General features: G+C 49.8%; 2 protein-coding genes across 2 annotated transcripts; both read left to right on the plus strand.

The window, feature by feature from the left end:
- Window positions 1–278: 278 nt before the first annotated feature.
- Window positions 279–11,169, plus strand: fhip2a (FHF complex subunit HOOK interacting protein 2). Its single transcript, XM_048987855.1, has 17 exons — window positions 279–615; window positions 1,293–1,371; window positions 1,499–1,668; window positions 1,761–1,865; window positions 1,979–2,101; window positions 2,263–2,478; window positions 2,646–2,842; window positions 2,957–3,071; window positions 3,659–3,735; window positions 3,891–4,083; window positions 4,270–4,433; window positions 5,983–6,126; window positions 7,467–7,557; window positions 7,652–7,795; window positions 7,888–8,028; window positions 8,628–8,731; window positions 8,853–11,169. Exons 1-17 carry the CDS (start codon window positions 571–573, stop codon window positions 8,956–8,958), a joined length of 2,214 nt encoding a protein of 737 aa, XP_048843812.1. The 5' UTR covers window positions 279–570; the 3' UTR covers window positions 8,959–11,169.
- Window positions 11,170–12,317: 1,148 nt separating this feature from the next.
- Window positions 12,318–19,696, plus strand: trub1 (TruB pseudouridine (psi) synthase family member 1). Its single transcript, XM_048988060.1, has 8 exons — window positions 12,318–12,514; window positions 12,667–12,765; window positions 13,126–13,181; window positions 14,046–14,127; window positions 14,292–14,364; window positions 14,441–14,580; window positions 17,323–17,379; window positions 18,353–19,696. The coding sequence occupies exons 1-8, from the start codon at window positions 12,370–12,372 to the stop codon at window positions 18,664–18,666; spliced, it is 966 nt and encodes a 321-aa protein (XP_048844017.1). The 5' UTR covers window positions 12,318–12,369; the 3' UTR covers window positions 18,667–19,696.
- Window positions 19,697–21,525: the final 1,829 nt, after the last annotated feature.

Here is a 21,525-nt window from a genome sequence, read left to right on the forward strand (position 1 = left end):
AGTTTCACAGTTGTACTGTGTGTCTTTTTTCCCCCAAAATGAGGTTTTTCACAGAGAGACAGAGTCTATGACACAGGCCAGGGTGCCTGTGATCGGATTGCACTGAACCGAACATGTGTGTGTGCATATGTTTCCAAGGATATAAAATGGGATCTACGACATCTACAGCAATCCAATGTACCCGTACTTGTACAGACGGGTAAATTAAGTGTCATTTCAGATGAGCCTCACAAGAACCTTTTAGCCGTTTTACTATCTCACCGCTAGGCGGCGGTAGGGACGCCTCTCCGCGCCCCAGTCAGACTGGACTTGGAAGTGCCACGGTGTCCCTGTTAGCTGGCTAGCAGCTTAGCAGCCGCTGCGATGTTTACGTAGTACTGAGGGGCGCCCGAGTCGACCCGTCTGCTTTTACGCGCTCGTATTAGCTCGTTGAGTTTTACTATTATTATTTTTAAGTGATAAGTGTACATTTATGAAAGCTTCAATCTGGATCGCGGCGGCAGCAACCGACGGAAGATAGAGGAGCTCTCTCGGTCTTCTCGGGAGAAGCTGCTTCAGTCCAAAAACAAAATGTTCTCCAAGTTCACCTCCATCCTCCAGCACGCAGTCGAGGCGGTAAGGAAAACCGCCGCAGAGGGGAAGGAAGCGCCCAGCCATCGGCCGTGGTGTCAGGCCAGACCGAGGATGAATGGGCCCCCATAGCTGAAGATGCTAAACGGCCGGGTCGCCGGCTAACTGCCCTTAATCGGCGTTGTAGCCAGCGGATTGTTACTAAATACGGATCTACGTGGATAGTACATATTTTATAGGAGCCGCTGTTTGGGTGTCAGCGGCTTTCCAGACAATTTTAAGGGTCGACATCCGGGGCCGTCCTGACTCGTTACGGCGATCTGGGTCACGTTTACCCCGACCAGACGCGTAGGATGTCGGCGTCGGCCGGTACCGGGACTCGAGCCTGGTCGTCGAGCCTTCACTCTCACCTGCTTAGATCCGGACAGGCATCCTGGGTGAAGTTAAAATGAAAGGTTTCCATAAACAGACCAGGGATGACCCGCTTCCTGCATTAGGACATTCCTGTAGGGTTGATGTGCATGGTTTGGCTCTTCAACTAAGGTCAGCACAGCACAAAGCACATTGCACGTCATGAGTGCATTGCTGTCACTGAAAGCATCAGCCCCAGAAGATAGCACGTACGTGTGCAGCTATGCAGCCCAGTCCCTCAGGATGGGGGGCACAGGAGGTGAGGTGACACGCAGGGTGGAAGGTGACTGTTCTCCCTTTTGCGTTCGCAGCTCGCACCCTCTCTGCCTCTGCAGGAGGATTTCGTGTACCACTGGAAGGCCATCACTCATTACTACATAGAGACGTCGGGTAAGACACCCCGGCCCCTGGGCTGTCATTACAACATGGCTCTGAGGGTGACTGCATCGCACTGTGCTGGCGGGTTTTAAAGATGCCACACGGCGTCCCTCGGCTTAAGTTGGTACTGTTTGGGCAGATGACAAGGCCCCCGTGACGGACACCAACATCCCATCCCACCTGGAGCAGATGCTGGACATCCTGACCCAGGAGGAGGGCGAGCGGGAGTCTGGCGAGACTGGGCCCTGTATGGAGTACCTGCTACACCACAAGATTCTGGAGACACTTTACACGCTGGGCAAAGCTGATGTGAGGAGCCTGCGTGTGCCCTGTGTGCGCTGGGGGGTGGGGGGTATCCGCGCTGCCGGCCACGCTCTGACTTGTGCCTCTGCCCCATCCAGTGCCCCCCAGGAATGAAGCAGCAGGTGCTGGGCTTCTACACCAAGCTACTGGGGCGGATTCGCCAGCCGCTCCTCCCTCACATCAATGTGCACAGGCCGGTGCAGGTGAGGCTTGTGTCTGCAGGAGGTCCGGCACAGCAGCTTGGGCCCCCCGTCTTGCATCTGCTTGAATGAATTGTGTGCTTGAATCCTCATTCTGCCCCCCCCCCCCCCAACAGAAATTGGTGCGCCTGTGTGGGGAGGTGCTGGCGGCCCCCACCGAGAATGAAGAGATTCAGTTCCTCTGCATTGTCTGTGCTAAACTGAAGCAGGACCCCTACCTGGTCAGCTTCTTCCTGGAGGTAGGCTGATGAGTCCCTGAAGCTGCTGGCTGCCTGAGTGTCGTTGAGGTCCCACGCCGTTCCTGGGGGCAGAGCCCATCCCCAGGGTGGCTGCTTCATATCGGTTTGCGTGTCTGTTGGTAGTTTAGCCTCATGTCCTTTATGTTACATATGAACAACAGAACAAGGCAAAGGTGGGGGCCACCCGGGCATCTGAGTGCGGGGGGCTGGGAGGGGACGCGGCCGGGGCCAACTCACCTGACACCGGCCAGGCACCTGCGGTGGGGGAGCCAGCACTGGAAGCCAACGGGGCAGCTGCTGCTGAGCAGAGTACCCAGGCCAACCAGAACCACAGCTACAACCTCGTCAACTCCTTGCTCAACCTCACCAAGAGCCCGGTCAGTGTTCCCGGAGTACAGACCCTGTCTCTGTACTGTACTGTCTGTGTCCTCAGTGTCTCTAAAATGGCAGTGACATAGCCAGCAGTACTGATCGCATCCTCGGAGTCTCTCACAGGATGGTTATATAGCTGGCTTTACTTACAGTGCACCGCTCTCCCTGGCAGGACGGCCGGATCGTGGTGAAGGCCTGCGAGGGCCTTATGCTGCTAGCCAGCCTTCCTGAGCCGGCAGCCGCCCGCTGCCTGACAGAGAGCACAGCCCTGTGTCAGCTGCTGGCCGAGCGCCTTTCCACATTTTACCGGGCGCTGCCCCCATCCATGGACCCGCTGGACATCGAGACCCTGGAGTCTGTAAACTGGGGGTGAGTTGATGTGGTACTTGCTCAGGGGGTGTGTGTTTGGGGGGGGGGGGCTGAGCTGTATCCCTCGCTGAGAATCGGTGGTGGATCTGTGGTGTGTCCCATATCGCCCGGCAGGCTGGATGCCTACAGCGTGAAAGAGGACGCCACGGCCTTCACAGGCAAGAGGCCGCTCATTTCCTTCCTGTCCTGGCTGGACTACTGCGATCAGCTGATCAAGGAGGCGCAGACGGTACCAGCACCGTCACCATGCACCCGTATACAGCATCAGCATGCTAGACACGCTACACAGCAATGGCATACTGAACACCTACACACAGAAACAGCAGCCCCGCGCTGAATATACAGGGCAGCCACACACAGAAACAACAGCTGCACGCTGAACACACTGAGCACCCACACACAGAAACAACAGCTGCACGCTGAACACACTGAGCACCCACACACAGAAACAAGCAGCACACTCAACATGGAGCACATGCACACTGAGGCAGCGCCAGCACAACCTCCGTCAGCCAAACAGAACACGGAGAACCCAGACACTGAGACAGTGGTGGCATGTGGAACACACGGAGAACCCAGACACTGAGACAGCAGCAGCACAATGAACACACGGAGTACCCGCACACTGAGGCAGTGGTGGCACACTGAACACATGGAAGCAGCAATGGCACTCTGGAAACACTGCGACCCTGCACACTGAGACAGCAGTAGCTTGCTGGACACGGAGATGTCTTGTGGAGATGTTCCTTATGCGAGTGTGATGGCACTGAGGTGGTTGCCCAACATGGTCTGAAAGTAGGCTGCTCCTTTGCTCAGACGGCGGCTGTGGTGCTGGCCCGGGCCGTCAGAGAGAAGTTTCTAGTGCTCACCCTGGAACCGCAGCTCATGCAAACGTAACTATCGCACCGAGATGTTCGCCATTGAACTTTGATGTCTCAGGAACATGCCTGACCTCGCTCGTTTATAACTTTGAACAGTTTAAAATTTTTACCCTAATCCTCTGACAGTCTGACCTTTGACATTGCCAATGTGACCCTTGACCCAACAGCTCAGAGATGGGCATCCTAACCTCCACGGCCCTGCTGACCCGAATCATAAGGCAGATCAGCTCAGAAGCACTGCTTCAGGAGACGGTGTACTTTCTGCTGGGGGAGGAGCGGGAGGCGGAGACCCCCGATGGGGCTGGCCGGCCCCCACTGTATCACAGGCTCATCGAGCACTGCGACCACCTGTCTGACGAGGTGCGTCAGAAAGCAGGGTCAGGGCATGCGTATCCAGGCAGAAATTAAGTGTCATAATATTTTAATATTCTGTGCAGGCAGTATTTACATGAAACTGGTTCAGCACCACAAGTCAAAAAATTGAGACTCGGGTAACTAATGTGGTGTCTCACTGTGTCCCGCTCTCTTTCGTCCCCCGCTGGACAGATTAGCATCATGACTTTGCGCATGTTCGAGCACCTGCTGCAGAAGCCCTGTGAACATGTGGTGTACAGCCTGGTGCTGAGGAACCTGGAGGAGCGGTGCTACCTGGAAAACAAACCACAGGAGGACAGGGAGGTGCTGGAGAACGGGCAGCTGCCTGATGCTGTGTAAGTCAGGCTAATGCCTCCAGCTGTTAGCAGTGATGCAGTCACAGCTCTGCATGCTAACAAACGTTAACCCTTTGTGGTCTGGGGGTAGGAAGCACACTTTCACTGACTGGGGCGTGGTCACACATCTCTTCAAATATCATAAACTTAATTCATGGCAAATAAATTATTTCTTATATATTTGTTTTGCCATTACATCTTAATTTGAATGTATATTGTAAATATGTCAGATTTATGTGAAGTTTGTAATTTGACATCAAAGTACAGATGTTGTAAAATGCAGTTTGGAACACTTGCAGAAACATTATAAAAATACATAGTAAGCAATGGTGGCAGTTTGTTTTGATCCCAGATATCTGATCACCAAAGTCTTGGCTACATGAAGATGACTAAATGGCGTAGCTGCAACATTCAGTTTGATAAATAAGAAACACCAAACTCATATCACTATTTCTGGTCTCCTTCCATTGAATAGCTTTCATGTGTATGAATGAGCCATTGACACCTGGCCACATCCCCCCCCCCCCTTTTATGGTGCATATGGGGGTGTATCTGGATCGCATTTCTCCATTGCGTTGTTCATCAAATTACCATGTGAATGCGATTTGAGTATGCGGAAATGCGGCTATTTATAATGCGAATAGCGATCCTCATGTGAGGGCGGCACTACACGCCCCCCATGCAGGTAAAACAAAGGTGACATGGTTTATTTTTTAGCCGATTTAACCTAATTTTAAAAACTTTAATACTTCCAACAATGGACGATGGTTTTGAAAAGAAGACGTTATGGATTTTGCCAGTGTTTTTTTTTTCATGATTCTACATTAAGATTTCAGCGAGATATAAACTGAAATAGACACGAAAGTACGCTGCGTCGCCGACAACGCACTCCACCCCAGAGGGTTAATGCATGTTGCTACGCCAACACACATCCTTATCCTCATACGCTAAATGCTAATGCATACGTGCCTACATTGACACGTGCAGACGCGGCTGTCTTTGTTCACATATGCTAACACGCATCCTTATCCTCATACGCTAAATGCTAATGCTTATGTACGCAGGCATACAGATGCAGCTGTCCATGGTAACATATGCCAAAATACATTGATACATTCTTATGTGCTGATAAGCGAACATATTTGTGCACAGTAGGGCTGAACAATATGCCCTAAAAATGTCAGGATATTTTCAAAGATTTTCACTATATTGATATTTATCATATTGTGAAATTCATATGAAGACAACAGTGAAATATAGCAGGTGGTTTTGAAATGGCGTCAACAGTAGACCCATATCTTGATCAAACTTGTGTAAAAATAGTGTATTATAACTTTATTGTGCAAGACAAGTGTTTAGGCTATATCACGAGAGAATATTCAAATTAATGACAATACGAATGTTCATAATCACAGTACATCTCGCCTCAGCCCTCTTGCATCGGCCTGGTAACGTGCCGTTTTAGGACGGCGATTACAGGTAAAGCGGTGTCAGGTGAACATGGCCTGTGTTCATGCATTAAGTCATGAAATGCTGTGCTGTCATGCAGGGACCTGGAGGAGGACCCTTTGTTCACAGACCTCTCCCCAGACAACAGACTCTCCAGCCCAGACTGGCTCAGCTCCTCGCCTCCTCAGTCGCCAGACCACGGAAAGCCTGATGGGAAGACGGAGGTCCACAAGATAGTTAACAGGTCTGGGCGGAGTGCAGTATATGTGCTGTTCAGTTGGTGAGAGCTTGTGAGTGACATAACTGCACAGCACCTCCAGTGGCCCTCATGGACACCTAGATTGAATTTTTGATATTTGTTGTTTAGTTTTCATTGTGAAAATGTTACCGAAGTTCAGAGGAGTCAATGTGCAGCTGAGCTGTGATGGCTGTGAGGTGGAGGTAGTGCTGTGTTTGTGAGTGCCTCTGGGCTGTAATGGCTGGTAAGGTGGAAGTCGTGCTGTGCGTGTGTCCGTATCTGAGCTGTGATGGCGGTAAGGTGGAGGTGGTGCTGTGCGTGTGTCTGTATCTGAGCTGTGATGGCATTAAGGTGGAGGTGGTGCTGTGCGTGTGGCTGTATCAGCTGTGATGGCGGTAAGGTGGAGGTGGTGCTGTGCGTGTGACTGTATCTGAACTGTGATGGCGGTAAGGTGGAGGTGGTGCCGTGCATGTGGCTGTATCTGAGCTGTGATGGCGGTAAGGTGGAGGTGGTGCTGTGTGTGTGACTGTATCTGAGCTGTGATGGCGGTAAGGTGGAGGTGGTGCTGTGCGTGTGGCTGTATCTGAGCTGTGATGGCGGTAAGGTGGAGGTGGTGCTGTGCGTGTGGCTGTATCTGAGCTGAGCTGTGATGGCGGTAAGGTGGAGGTGGTGCTGTGCGTGTGACTGTATCTGAGCTGTGATGGTGGTAAGGTGGAGATGATGCTGTGCTTGTGGCTGTATCTGAGCTGTGATGGCGGTAAGGTGGAGGTGGTGCTGTACGTGTGACTGTATCTGAGCTGTGATGGCGGTAAGGTGGAGGTGGTGCTGTGCTTGTGGCTGTATCTGAGCTGTGATGGCGGTAAGGTGGAGGTGGTGCTGTGTGTGTGACTGTATCTGAGCTGTGATGGCGGTAAGGTGGAGGTGGTTCTGTACGTGTGACTGTATCTGAGCTGTGATGGCGGTAAGGTGGAGGTGGTGCTGTGTGTGTGACTGTATCTGAGCTGTGATGGCGGTAAGGTGGAGGTGGTGCTGTACGTGTGACTGTATCTGAGCTGTGATGGCAGTAAGGTGGAGGTGTTGCTGTGCATGTGGCTGTATCTGAGCTGTGATGGCGGTAAGGTGGAGGTGGTGCTGTGCTTGTGGCTGTATCTGAGCTGTGATGGCGGTAAGGTGGAGGTGGTGCTGTGCGTGTGGCTGTATCTGAGCTGTGATGGCGGTAAGGTGGAGGTGGTGCTGTGCGTGTGGCTGTATCTGAGCTGTGATGGCGGTAAGGTGGAGGTGGTGCTGTGCGTGTGGCTGTATTTCAGCTGTACTGAGCAGGTCCTTCCACACGCTTCTGTTCCCAGTTTCCTGTGCCTGGTGCCTGAGGAAGCCAAATCGTCCTACCAGGTGGAGGGCTCCGGTTACGACACGTACCTGAGAGATGCACACCGACAGGTGAGGCACCACCTACCGGTGTGAGGTGCTGAGGCCACTAGCACAGCTGGGCGTGTGACATTTAGAAACTGCTGACCGTGTTCTGCATCCCCAGTTCAGGGACTACTGTGGCATCTGCATGCGCTGGGAGTGGTTGGGGACGCCCAAGCCCCTGGAGAAGTGTGAGCAGGATGGGCCCTTCTTCGAGGGCCACTTCCTGAAGGTTCTTTTTGACCGCATGGGCCGTATACTGGACCAGGTAGGCAGGTCTTCGGGTGGGTGGCTGGCGGCCGCTGAGGGGCGGAGCGTCACCTGCCTGATTTGTGTGTCTGCGCCCTCCCTCCCCCGCAGCCGTATGACGTGAACCTGCAGGTGACGTCTGTGCTGTCCAAGCTGGCCCTGCTGCCCCACCCTCACCTACACGAGTACCTGCTGGACCCCTACATCAACCTTGCCCCCGCCTGTCGCTCCCTCTTCTCCGTCATAGTCCGGGTAAACACTCTGTCTCTTTCCCCCTTCCTGTTTGGCGGGGGCAAAGATTGAGAAACTGAATCTGTCTCTTTGCCTGTCTGCCTGTCTGTCTGTCTGTCTGCCTGCCTGCCTGCCTGCCTGCCTGTCTTCCTTCCTGTGTCTCTGCTTGTCTTCCTGTCTCTCTCTCTAATCGCCTCTTTGCCTGTCTCCTTCATGTCTCTCTGTATGCGACTCTGCCTGCCTATCTCTCTGCAGATCTCTGCTTAACTGTCTGCCTACCTGTCTCTCTGTCAATCTGTCTCCCTTTGTGTATTCTGTCTTTGTCTCTGCCTGTCTCACTGCCTGCCTGTCTACCTTTCTGTCTGTTTCTCTGTATGTCAGTATGTCTGTCTCTTTGTATGTATGCCTGACTATAGGCTCATGTTTGTGAGCAGGTTCCTTCTCCCTTAATTGCTTAATTAGCTGAGTATCTGGTCCTTCTGGCACCACATGAAGCACCACATGAAGCACCACATGAAGCACGGTGCGCATGTGGAGGCATGTCCTTGTCCTGCAGGACCGCAGTCCCGTGTAACAAGAGCCCCCCTCCCCCCCATGGGGCTGTGTGTCTCCCGCTCCAGGTGGTAGGAGATCTGATGCTGAGGATCCAACGCATCCCCGACTTCACCACCAAACTCCTGCTGGTCAGGAAGAGGCTGCTGGGCTTGGAGCCAGAGGGCACGGGGTGAGTCTCGGTGCTGCTTCAGGGTGGCCTGTTGTGGGGTTTAGTGTCATATGAGCTCTCATATGAGAGCTTATTCTCCTCGGATGTGCTCACATGTGCCTGTGTGTGTGGCCCCGTCCAGCATCGACCACATGACCCTGCTGGAGGGTGTGATTGTCCTGGAGGAGTTCTGCAAGGAGCTGGCTGCCGTCGCCTTTGTCAAGTTCCATGCCTCCACGTCGCCGTGAGGCTGTACCTGTGCTCTGCCTCAATTTGTATGGGCCTGGGGACGGGGGGAGGGGCGTCAACACACCATGATGTGGCATAACCCCACCCACGCTGGGATGAAGAGGGCAGAAACAGTGTCGCATGTGTTTCTGCAGTTTATGTGCATTGAACGGACACGTCAGAACTGTCATCTGTAAGAAGACTTTGTTTGTTTGTTTGTTTGTTTGTTTGTTTGTTTGTGTGTTTTTAATGCCAAGCCGCACATCCCAGTCAGCGTCTAAAGCTTCAATGCCGTTCAGATAACATATTTCTGCGTTTTAACTTTCGCGGGAGAGAAGGTGATGAAAGTGGTTTTTGCTGTTGATCCTGTTCTATCCACCCCACCCTCACCGCTTCGCCCCCCCCGGGGCAGGCTGTGGCTCCACCCACTCATCCTAGCATTGGGTGGCCACATGTCGGTGGGTGTGATCTTTCCGGCTCTCAGGTTTGCCTGTCATTCGCGGGGACGGGCATGGAAGTGGCAAGGGGTGTCTCGGGGGGGGGGGGGGCATGATATTCTGATGGTCAGCGCCGGTCCAGATACTGCAATTATGTCATGCTTTTAACATTGTTTTCTGTAAAGTGCATCTGATTGCCCACAACCTCTCCATCCATTACTGCTGTGTTGTGTAGTATAGTTCTCCACCATGCGGGGGCGCTCATGTGCTGTGCCTTCACAGTGGGCATAATGTGAGCAGTACTTGTACATATTTTATTATTGTCTTTTTCCAGAGCATGCTTTATTTATAAGGACAGACAGCAAACATCATTTGTAACCTTGTGTTTCTGTAACAGTAAGCAAATGTTCTGTCTTTTTGTTTGTCAGTTAGGGTTCTTGGGGTTTGACTTTCCTGAGAATATTTTGTGAACTTTGCCCTGTGGAACCTCTACTTCTTGCCAATAATAGTGTTTCGTAGTGGGGAGACGTTGAGATGGTCAGCTGGAGCTCTGAGCTGGCTGTGTGCCTCCCCTCCCAGCAGGGGGCGCTCCGTACCAACCTGGCATGTCGGGGCTGTCTGTCCACCCATTCCACTTTCAGCTGTCTTAATATTAACGGAGCTCCAGTGTCCGACATTTGCACAGACATGATCCCACGCAGACGCTGCACAGATTGCTGTACTTTGGGTCTCTTTTTATACCTTTTCTTTGTGAACTGAAACATAAGGGGTATGGTGCTGATTCGCTGCTCCTGCCTCTATCCCATGGTCCATGTGTAAAGCTAGTCATTGTTTCTACTCATGACGTTTTTATATCGACACTTCCTGTAAAGTCTAAGTCACCCGTCCAAGGGCAGGAGCAACTAGGCTGTCGCCTCCGATGTCGCTGCGTTTGCACGTCGAGCCTCCATGCCCCCGACGGCCTTGTCTCGCCGCAGTCATACGCACGGCGCCTTTGGTGATGTCAGCGCCGATTCCCTCCTCGGCCACCTGCTGGGTGTTGGCACAGTGTGTCGGAGACGTGAGCTGGATCTGGGAACTCCCCAATTTGGTGCGAGTCTCACAAAGGTTCCTGTCGCCGAAGCTCTCGTCATGTTCCCTGAGTGCATCCTCTGCTTTCTCCACCGCCAGCTTTGGAACTTCGTTGTAGTTCCTCTTTCTCCTCCGACTCTGCTCACCGCTCTTGGGAGGCATTGTAGAGTAGACTCTTCCCTCATCTGCCCATGAGAGCGACAGGCTCAGCACCACATTGAAACAGCACGTGTGAGAGTTTGTCTGATTGCAGCAGCGGGCAGGAACATACACAGCCTGTTAGTCCTCATGGGGAAAGGGAGGCAAAAGTAGGCTGGTGAGGAATGTCCATCTGAGGGGGGCCGATTCAGCTCACTGTAAACATCCTGTTCGTGCTGTAGGGAGAGACTGAGACTTGGTGACTGTCTCATAGACTGAAACTGCAGTGCTGACCCCAGCTGGGCACAGATGGTGCTCCAACATCACTTCCTCTAGTGTTTGTATCCCACCCAGTCTCCTGTCAGCACGCCCCATGTCCTCTTTCAGCGTGCCCCACCCTCACCGTCTTCCTGCCCCCCACGGAGCACCCTGACTCCTGCACCTTACGTCGTCATTTTGCCTTGGCCAATGAAAACTGTGCTGCCCTCGGTGAAGTGTGCGTCCACACAGCCCTCCTCATAATGGATGGCGTTTGGGTTTTGCTCTTGTTAATTTCTCCCTGATGCATTAAAGCATTTAACTCTTTGTGTTCTGATTTGTGTTATGACTCAGTAGCTCCAGTAGGGGGGGGGGGCTGGAATTATCCGTCAGGGCTGCAGCAGCTCCATAGCAGGTTTGTGTGGCGTGATACCCTGTGAGACGGTTGGTGATGCTAAACATGGTGGGTAGGGCGTGGCCTTAGGGGGTGTGTCTGGTGGGGTCACTCAGTGTTGCCCTCTGCCTAGACAGTCACATGGGCTCTGACTGGGCTAGGTGGAGCAGGGACAAGTCAGGCTGCTGAGCGAAGAGTCATGTCACAAGATGCCTGAGCATTTATTTTGATTGGTGGGACTCACACCGCAGTGACTGGCCATTTGTCTCCTGTGACAATCTATTTTTAACCTTTTAATTCTTATTTGCAATTTCTTCCGCGCTGTATCACCAGGTCAAATTCCCGTGTACTACAAGCTGCTGCTGGCTGGTCCACTAGACATCTAAAAAACAATACCTGTGACCCAGACTGAGATAAGCAGCTGGAAGATGGACTTGCTAACAGCGTGGTCTCTCCTTTATGAATTTAGAGCTGTTGTGCTTCTTGATTTTTCCATGTATCCTCCATAACTCTATTCAATAAAAGGGCAGTTAGTCTGGAGCATTTCCCAGGAAACTTCAGGTTTTGGATATGGGAGGGAAACCCGCAGAAAAACGAGAAATTACAAATGCCATGTAGATAGGGATCAAACCAACAGCACACCGAGCCTACAGCACAACTCACTGGGCAGAGATAAGCAAACTGTCACAAATGACGAAATGTACGGGTGATAGCGAGTTTAACCACCGTGTGGGAGAATGTCGAAAATCGAAATACTATTATATTATAGTATTCCTATATTATATAATATAATATAATATATTATATTACTATATTATAGTATCAAATTCCTTGTATGTGCTTGCACATACTTGGCCAATAAACACGATTCTGATTCTGATTCTGATTATCTATTTTCTAGTTGTACCAGGAGAACCATCTTCGTTTTATAGAGGGGAATAAGCACCGAGTCATTCCAAAGCGCTTATAAAGCAACATTAATTAAACAAATCAAAGGGACAATAGTTGTCGAGTTATAAAATAAGCGTAGTTTAACAAAAGGTAACGAAATTTTGGAATAAAGAACTACAGTACCCAGCATCCCCAGCAACGATAATTTTCGTCATACATTTGCGCCACTACAATCAGCAAGCATGGCTGCGGTAGTGACGGGCACAGTATCTCAAAGAGCCCCGCTGTCCAAGTTGCAGTCTTTAAATGGACTTTTTGCAGTTTATAAAAAACAAGGACCCACATCGGCTGACGTGTTAAATAGGCTGAAAGAGAAACTTCTAGAAGGTAAGTGATGTTCATTGTGAGAAGCCCGTGTGAAAGACAGCAATGGGGTTTCAACTTGTCGATTTAGATGTAAGCATGATGTATGTGCGTAGCGTCGCGTCGCAGGATGGAGGAGGGAGAAAGGCATCCTTATCTGGAGTTTTATGTCACAGAGGTGGGTGAGAAGCATCAGAACCCCCGCAAGAGGAAGAAGGCACTTATTAAAATGGGCCACGGCGGGACGCTGGACAGCGCTGCCTCTGGCGTTCTCGGTGAGTTCCGCTCTGGTCCGGTGCGGTCATTGTCTGACGTAGCTGTAGTTCTGTTACGGGGAATGCACCCTAGAACCTCCATGGTGGGTCATTGAAATCCTCAGATTGTCATTATCAAAATACCAAGCTGCTACGCGGCATCCAAATAAGGTCTGGATGAACATCCATCGGAAGCAAGTGTGTCTATCGTTAGAGCTTGCTTGCTGTGAAATTGCTTTGGGTGCAGCTGCTGGTATCTCTGATCTAAACCAAGAGACTAATTCAGGCGTATCCTCACCTGGCAGATGCCTCTTAATTCACGGGAGTGGTTAATCAGATTTCTGTCCAAGAGAGTTATGAGTCATTTTTTTTTCCATATAGTGGTTGGGATTGGCAGCGGGACCAAAATGTTAACCACCATGCTGACAGGTTCCAAGGTGAGTAGAGCTTCAGATCAACAGAACTCATTCGCTTTAGGGTGACCAAATATGCGATTTGATAGATGGAATAAATACTTTATTAATTCCATAACAATAAATAATATACAATAAACACTAGGAGTGTAACGGTACACGCATTCATACCGAAAAATTTCGGTTCGGGTGTTTCGGTTCGGTACGAATGTGTACGGAACGAAAGCAGCAAATACGGAACCTTTGTGTGTTTATGTATTTCCTCCGAGCAACATTCGGAAAGGGGCGGGTGAATCTGGAAGTTGTTAATGTTCATACAAGTGGAGCACAGTTATTATTTAAATGCTGCAACATAATAGATATTTGTTTTATGTTTTTTAAGACAATACTTGTGTTGCACAGTTCTAATATGGAGCTGAAAGCTGCTAATGTGAATACAGTACAGATCTGGTACCGTAAATTGTCTAAACGTGCACCTTAACGGACATAAGTTTTATTAACTTGAGAGAATATTTGTTTTGGTTTACTTTTAAGTAATGTTACTTTTTATCAGTGGGTTGCAACAGTATTGACAGGCTTTTTATTTAAAACAGTCATACTTTGTTCGATAAACCACCATTTAATAAAAAGTGAAGTAACTTATTTTTTGTCTCTTTTACATCCCACTGTACCAAAAACGTACCAAACCGTGTCTTGGAACACCGAGGTCCGTACTGAACCGTGATTTTTGTGTACCTAATAAACAGTAACAGTGCAAAAGATCTCGGGGCAAGTATTGCATGGAATTCTGTAGTAACGGCTCAGGAGGAAAGAGTATTAGAAAGACGTTTGAATGCTGTGGTTACAGGGTTTTACTGCCACAGAGCAAACTCCCTGGTCTGTCCACAGAAGTATACTGCTGTGGGAGAGCTTGGGAAGGCCACAGACACGCTGGACGCCACAGGAACTGTCACCCAGGAGAACAGCTTCGGTGAGCCTATGTGCGGCAGGTTCGCGAGCCGTTATGACAACAGAAACAACAGACGGTGCAGTGGCTGACTGATGGAGTGCTGTCTGGACTCTAACGAGATCCCAGAAGCAGAATGGGCCTGTGATCTCAGGGAACCCCCCCACCCACTGTCTGAATCTGTGCAGAGCACATCACCAGAGAGGACATGGAAGAGAAACTGAAGAAGTTCACCGGAGAGATCATGCAGGTCCCACCGCTGTAAGTGAAAGAGGCAGGGTGGCGTGCAAGGATGGGGTCCAGTGAGCCCCTGTAATTGTGTCCTCTGTCCTTTCAGATATTCGGCCCTAAAGAGGAACGGACAGCGACTCTCTGTCCTGCTAAAGCAGGGTCAGAAGGTGGAGGCAAAGCCAGCTCGGCCAGTGACAGTGCACCAACTGAGCCTGATGGAGTTCAGTCCCCCTCTCTTTACCCTGGGTTAGCATCACCCTGTGCTGCTTGTGTGTGTTTGTGTGTCTGTGGATTATGTTTATATTACATCGTGGGGACCAAATGTTCCCCACAATGTGATTAAAAACCTATTATTTTCATGTCGTGGGGACCATTTTTCAGGTCCCCACAAAGATCTGTGAATGCAATCACAAACTAAGAATGCCAAAAGTCTTATATTTCTATTTTGTTTGGTTACTTATGGCTAAGGTTATGGCTGGGTGGGGCTTAAGGTTGTTATGTTGGGATTAGGGTTTTCCCCTTAGAAATGAATGGAGAGTCCCCACAAACTTGTTTTTGTGTGTGTGTGCCTGTGTGCGCCTGTGTGTGAGATAGTTATAATATATTATTACAGATTATTAGACGGGCAGCGTGTGGCTCAGTGGGATCGGACACTGCGCCTGTGTGTGTGAGGGTTATAATATATTATTACAGATTATTAGACGGGCAGCGTGTGGCTCAGTGGGATCGGACACTGCGCCTGTGTGTGTGAGGGTTATATTATATTATTACAGATTATTAGACGGGCTGCGTGTGGCTCAGTGGGATCGGACACTGCGCCTGTGTGTGTGAGGGTTATATTATATTATTACAGATTATTAGACGGGGCAGTGTGTGGCTCAGTGGGATCGGACACTGCGCCTGTGTGTGTGAGGGTTATATTATATTATTACAGATTATTAGACGGGGCAGTGTGTGGCTCAGTGGGATCGGACACTGCGCCTGTGTGTGTGAGGGTTATATTATATTATTACAGATTATTAGACGGGGCTGCGTGTGGCTCAGTGGGATCGGACACTGCGCCTGTGTGTGTGAGGGTTATATTATATTATTACAGATTATTAGACGGGCAGCGTGTGGCTCAGTGGGATCGGACACTGCGCCTGTGTGTGTGAGGGTTATATTATATTATTACAGATTATTAGACGGGCAGCGTGTGGCTCAGTGGGATCGGACACTGCGCCTGTGTGTGTGAGGGTTATATTATATTATTACAGATTATTAGACGGGGCAGCGTGTGGCTCAGTGGGATCGGACACTGCGCCTGTGTGTGTGAGGGTTATATTATATTATTACAGATTATTAGACGGGGCAGCGTGTGGCTCAGTGGGATCGGACACTGCGCCTGTGTGTGTGAGGGTTATATTATATTATTACAGATTATTAGACGGGGCAGCGTGTGGCTCAGTGGGATCGGACACTGCGCCTGTGTGTGTGAGGGTTATATTATATTATTACAGATTATTAGACGGGGCGGCGTGTGGTTCAGTGGGATCGGACACTGCGCCTGTGTGTGTGAGGGTTATATTATATTATTACAGATTATTAGACGGGGCAGTGTGTGGCTCAGTGGGATCGGACACTGCGCCTGTGTGTGTGAGGGTTATATTATATTATTACAGATTATTAGACGGGCAGCGTGTGGCTCAGTGGGATCGGACACTGTGCCTGTGTGTGTGAGGGTTATATTATATTATTACAGATTATTAGACGGGCAGCGTGTGGCTCAGTGGGATCAGACACTGTGCCTGTGTGTGTGAGGGTTATATTATATTATTACAGATTATTAGACGGGCAGCGTGTGGCTCAGTGGGATCGGACACTGTGCCTGTGTGTGTGAGGGTTATATTATATTATTACAGATTATTAGACGGGCAGCGTGTGGCTCAGTGGGATCGGACACTGCGCCTGTGTGTGTGAGGGTTATATTATATTATTACAGATTATTAGACGGGGCGGCGTGTGGTTCAGTGGGATCGGACACTGCGCCTGTGTGTGTGAGGGTTATATTATATTATTACAGATTATTAGACGGGGCTGCGTGTGGCTCAGTGGGATCGGACACTGCGCCTGTGTGTGTGAGGGTTATATTATATTATAACAGATTATTAGACGGGCAGCGTGTGGCTCAGTGGGATCGGACACTGTGCCTGCAATTGGAAGGTTGTTGCTTCAAATCCCCTGAGGTCCTTAACTCTGAATTACTCCAGAGACTGGCTGACCCTCTTTTCTGAAAAATAAATGAGTATAATACTCTCCCCCACCCTTTTTACCCGCTCCTCCCTCCCCCATTTACCTTCTCTCCCTCCCCCTCCTTGCTTCCCCCTCTCCTCTCACCCTGTTTATGTACTCCCTCTCCATTACTCTGCCATACACCCCCCTCCCCTTTCCTGCAGCTATTAATAGCCTCTGGTCTTCAGCCACGGCACCCTGCTGCTGTGTTTCTGTCCCTGTGGCCTGGTTCCAGGTCTGCAGCAGCTGCTTGTGTTGCTTTATGCCACCAGCCTCCCCAATCATGTGACCAGTACCCGGGTGCTTGGGCGGACGGAGCCTCCTCGACATTTCTTTTGGACCGTGTCGGCCCCTACTGCCCCCTCTGAGAGTATTGGTGTCCCAGTGGGCCTGCAGATGGGTCAAAAATGGAAATGGAAAGAAGCAAATATGTTAAATGGAACAGTTTAAGTTCTCAAAGCCGCCCTGGTCTGTCCATGTGACTGCTCTTCTAAGCCAATCAGAGGCCATGAAGCCTTTACTATTTTCTACTGATTATCTACTGAACATACAATTCATTTTTGTTTTTACCCCTTTGTACAAAAGAGTGTTCCTACTGAAGTTGCTCTGGTTGTTTCAAAAGTCCATCAGAAGTATCCAGTTCAATTGTACTTATTTATTCATAATGTAATTTGTTGTGATTTGCATTAATAGTGAAACACCTATTTCTCTCTGCAGACATTGAATGTGGTGGTGGTTTCTATGTCAGGAGTTTGGTGGATGATCTTGGTAAAGGTACGCACTGCATTCACCTTCTATTTGGTTAGATGGTAGCCTGATAAGCCAGCCACACACAACTACATTGGGCCTGGGCCTTGGCTTATCTGCTAAGCCAGCCACACAGCTACACTGGGCCTGGGCCTTGGCTTATCCGCTAAGCCAGCCGCACAGCTACACTGGGCCTGGGCCTTGGCTTATCCGCTAAGCCAGCCGCACAGCTACACTGGGCCTGGGCCTTGGCTTATCCGCTAAGCCAGCCGCACAGCTACACTGGGCCTGGGCCTTGGCTTATCCGCTAAGCCAGCCGCACAGCTACACTGGGCCTGGGCCTTGGCTTATCCGCTAAGCCAGCCGCACAGCTACACTGGGCCTGGGCCTATGATAATGATATCAATAAGCATACTTGACCGTACTTGTGCTGTCGTGTACCTATTTTACGTCATCTTCTGTTGCCATAGACCAGTTCCAATACTAAGATCAGAGGACAGTAAAAATCCTTGGATGTTGGTCTTGTTCTGCCCCAAATATCAGGGATGCATCCTTGCCAAATGATAACAATCCCATAATCTATTGCGTGCTGTTATGAAGGCAGAGGTATAAGGCGTAAGCCGTAACTGTGCTACCTTAATCACAGTACTGTTTCTGTTATTCTTCTCAGTTTTTTCCTGCTGATCAACCATGTATAGTGTTTATACGGAGTAGAAATAAATATGACTATTTTAAGTGTAAATTTTTTGCGCAAAATCACAAGTAATCATACCAGGAATAATTAGTCATTTAGACTGAACATTTTGATTGTCCTTTATAAATACTGTGAAAAAAATTACAGGCGGCATAACTAGGGCGTATTGGAACATATCAGTCTCAAACCACTATTGGTGTGTTCTTTGTCCTCGTGTTTTTGCAAGATCGTTCTTGGAAGGCAAGTACGGTCTTTGCATTCTTGGTATTGAGAATCACCCCTGCTTTTGCTGTGTGTGTCCTACAGAGCTGTCCTCAAGTGCACATGTCAGGGAACTGACACGCACCAAGCAGGGGCAGTTCACCCTGGAACATGCCCTGCTTGAGGAGCATTGGACTGTGGAGCACATCTCCCACTCGCTGCAGGAACCTCCAGGCCTCCCGGCTGCCAGTGATGGCTCCAGGGATATGGAGACGGACCTTTACCCTGCTGTCAGACCAGAGAGTGACCGTGAGGAACCAGCCAGCAGCTCCAGACATCCTGAGAGAGAACCCCATCCAGATACTGGAGCACAGAGTGAGGCTGGAGGCCTACCAAGCAGGGAGACGAATTTAGCTTGAAGAACTGTCATGTCCAGAAATCCCAGAATTCCAGGCTTTCTGGGAAATGGTTGTTTTCAGGGAAACCTGTGCTCTCCACTGTTTGACCTTGCTGGTGTTGAGGTCTGAGGGTGAGGTGCTCGGGTGGGTTACCGAAAACCACAGCGAGTGTGCATGTGTCCGATCTCCCAGCATGCTGCACTGCAGGTGACATGTGGCTCAGAAGGTTTACACTCTGCCCTAATGCCAGTTAAAATCCCAGGCTGGGCAGAGTGACGTCACCGTTGCCCCCTGAGAAAGGCCCTAAACCCCTGACTGGTACAGGAACTGGTTCACCCTATTTTTTCACTCGTATTTTGCTTTGGATAAAAGCTTTTGCTAAATAAGTAAAATGTAAAAGCGTCAGACACAGTATGAGTGTCTCTTCGGTTTTTGTGTGGCTGCTGTGATGAACTGGAACTTAAGGCGTCCTCTGGATTTTTCTGCTTGAGTTTGAGAATTCGGGCCCAGCTATGTTCTGTTAGTATTCTGCAATGTGGATTCTGAGTTTTGTCTTTTGATCTGAAATAAACACAGCCTCGCTGTCAAGCAAACAAACGTGTGTGCCTCCGGTCCTCAGTTTCGTCTAGCTTTATGACCTAATGCAGCCTCACTATTAAACGGGCAAGTGAATGTATGCACTTGCTGTCCTCAGTGTCGCCTGGCTTTTAAACGCGGCCTCGCTACTAAACATGCAAACAAACATGCACCTCCCATCCTCAGTGTCGTCTGGCTTTATGAATAAACGCGGCCTCGCTACTAAACATGCAAACAAACGTGCACCTCCCATCCTCAGTGTCGTCTGGCTTTATGAATAAACGCAGCCTCGCTATTAAACATGCAAATAAACATGTGCACCTCCCATCCTCAGTGTCGTCTGGCTTTATGAATAAACGCAGCCTCGCTACTAAACATGCAAACAAACGTGCACCTCCCATCCTCAGTGTCGTCTGGCTTTATGAATAAACGCGGCCTCGCTATTAAACATGCAAATAAACATGTGCACCTCCGATCCACAGTGTGCTCTGGCTTTATGAATAAACGCAGCCTCGCTATTAAACATGCAAACAAACGTGCACCTCCGATCCACAGTGTGCTCTGGCTTTATGAATAAACGCAGCCTCGCTATTAAACATGCAAATAAACATGTGCACCTCCGATCCACAGTGTGCTCTGGCTTTATGAATAAACGCAGCCTCGCTATTAAACATGCAAACAAATGTGCACCTCCGATCCACAGTGTGCTCTGGCTTTATGAATAAACGCAGCCTCGCTATTAAACATGCAAACAAACGTGCACCTCCCATCCTCAGTGTCGTCTGGCTTTATGAATAAACGCGGCCTCGCTATTAAACACGCAAACAAACGTGCACCTCCCATCCTCAGTGTCGTCTGGCTTTATGAATAAACGCGGCCTCGCTATTAAACACGCAAACAAACGTGCACCTCCCATCCTCAGTGTCGTCTGGCTTTATGAATAAACGCGGCCTCGCTATTAAACACGCAAACAAACGTGCACCTCCCATCCTCAGTGTCGTCTGGCTTTATGAATAAACGCAGCCTCGCTATTAAACACGCAAACAAACGTGCACCTCCCATCCTCAGTGTCGTCTGGCTTTATGAATAAACGCGGCCTCGCTATTAAACATGCAAACAAACGTGCACCTCCCATCCTCAGTGTCGTCTGGCTTTATGAATAAAGGCAGCCTCGCTATTAAACACGCAAACAAACGTGCACCTCCCATCCTCAGTGTCGTCTGGCTTTATGAATAAACGCAGCCTCGCTATTAAACATGCAAACAAACGTGCACCTCCGATTCACAGTGTGCTCTGGCTTTATGAATAAAGGCAGCCTCGCTATTAAACACGCAAACAAACGTGCACCTCCCATCCTCAGTGTCGTCTGGCTTTATGAATAAACGCGGCCTCGCTATTAAACACGCAAACAAACGTGCACCTCCCATCCTCAGTGTCGTCTGGCTTTATGAATAAACGCTGCCTCGCTATTAAACACGCAAACAAACGTGCACCTCCCATCCTCAGTGTCGTCTGGCTTTATGAATAAACGCAGCCTCGCTATTAAACATGCAAACAAACGTGCACCTCCCATCCTCAGTGTCGTCTGGCTTTATGAATAAACGCGGCCTCGCTATTAAACACGCAAACAAACGTGCACCTCCCATCCTCAGTGTCGTCTGGCTTTATGAATAAACGCGGCCTCGCTATTAAACACGCAAACAAACGTGCACCTCCCATCCTCAGTGTCGTCTGGCTTTATGAATAAACGCGGCCTCGCTATTAAACACGCAAACAAACGTGCACCTCCCATCCTCAGTGTCGTCTGGCTTTATGAATAAACGCGGCCTCGCTATTAAACACGCAAACAAACGTGCACCTCCCATCCTCAGTGTCGTCTGGCTTTATGAATAAACGCGGCCTCGCTATTAAACACGCAAACAAACGTGCACCTCCCATCCTCAGTGTCGTCTGGCTTTATGAATAAACGCGGCCTCGCTATTAAACACGCAAACAAACGTGCACCTCCCATCCTCAGTGTCGTCTGGCTTTATGAATAAACGCGGCCTCGCTATTAAACACGCAAACAAACGTGCACCTCCCATCCTCAGTGTCGTCTGGCTTTATGAATAAACGCGGCCTCGCTATTAAACACGCAAACAAACGTGCACCTCCCATCCTCAGTGTCGTCTGGCTTTATGAATAAACGCGGCCTCGCTATTAAACACGCAAACAAACGTGCACCTCCCATCCTCAGTGTCGTCTGGCTTTATGAATAAACGCGGCCTCGCTATTAAACACGCAAACAAACGTGCACCTCCCATC

Source organism: Brienomyrus brachyistius, chromosome 20 (genome assembly GCF_023856365.1).
Source record: "Brienomyrus brachyistius isolate T26 chromosome 20, BBRACH_0.4, whole genome shotgun sequence".
In the NCBI taxonomy this organism is placed as follows: domain Eukaryota; kingdom Metazoa; phylum Chordata; class Actinopteri; order Osteoglossiformes; family Mormyridae; genus Brienomyrus; species Brienomyrus brachyistius.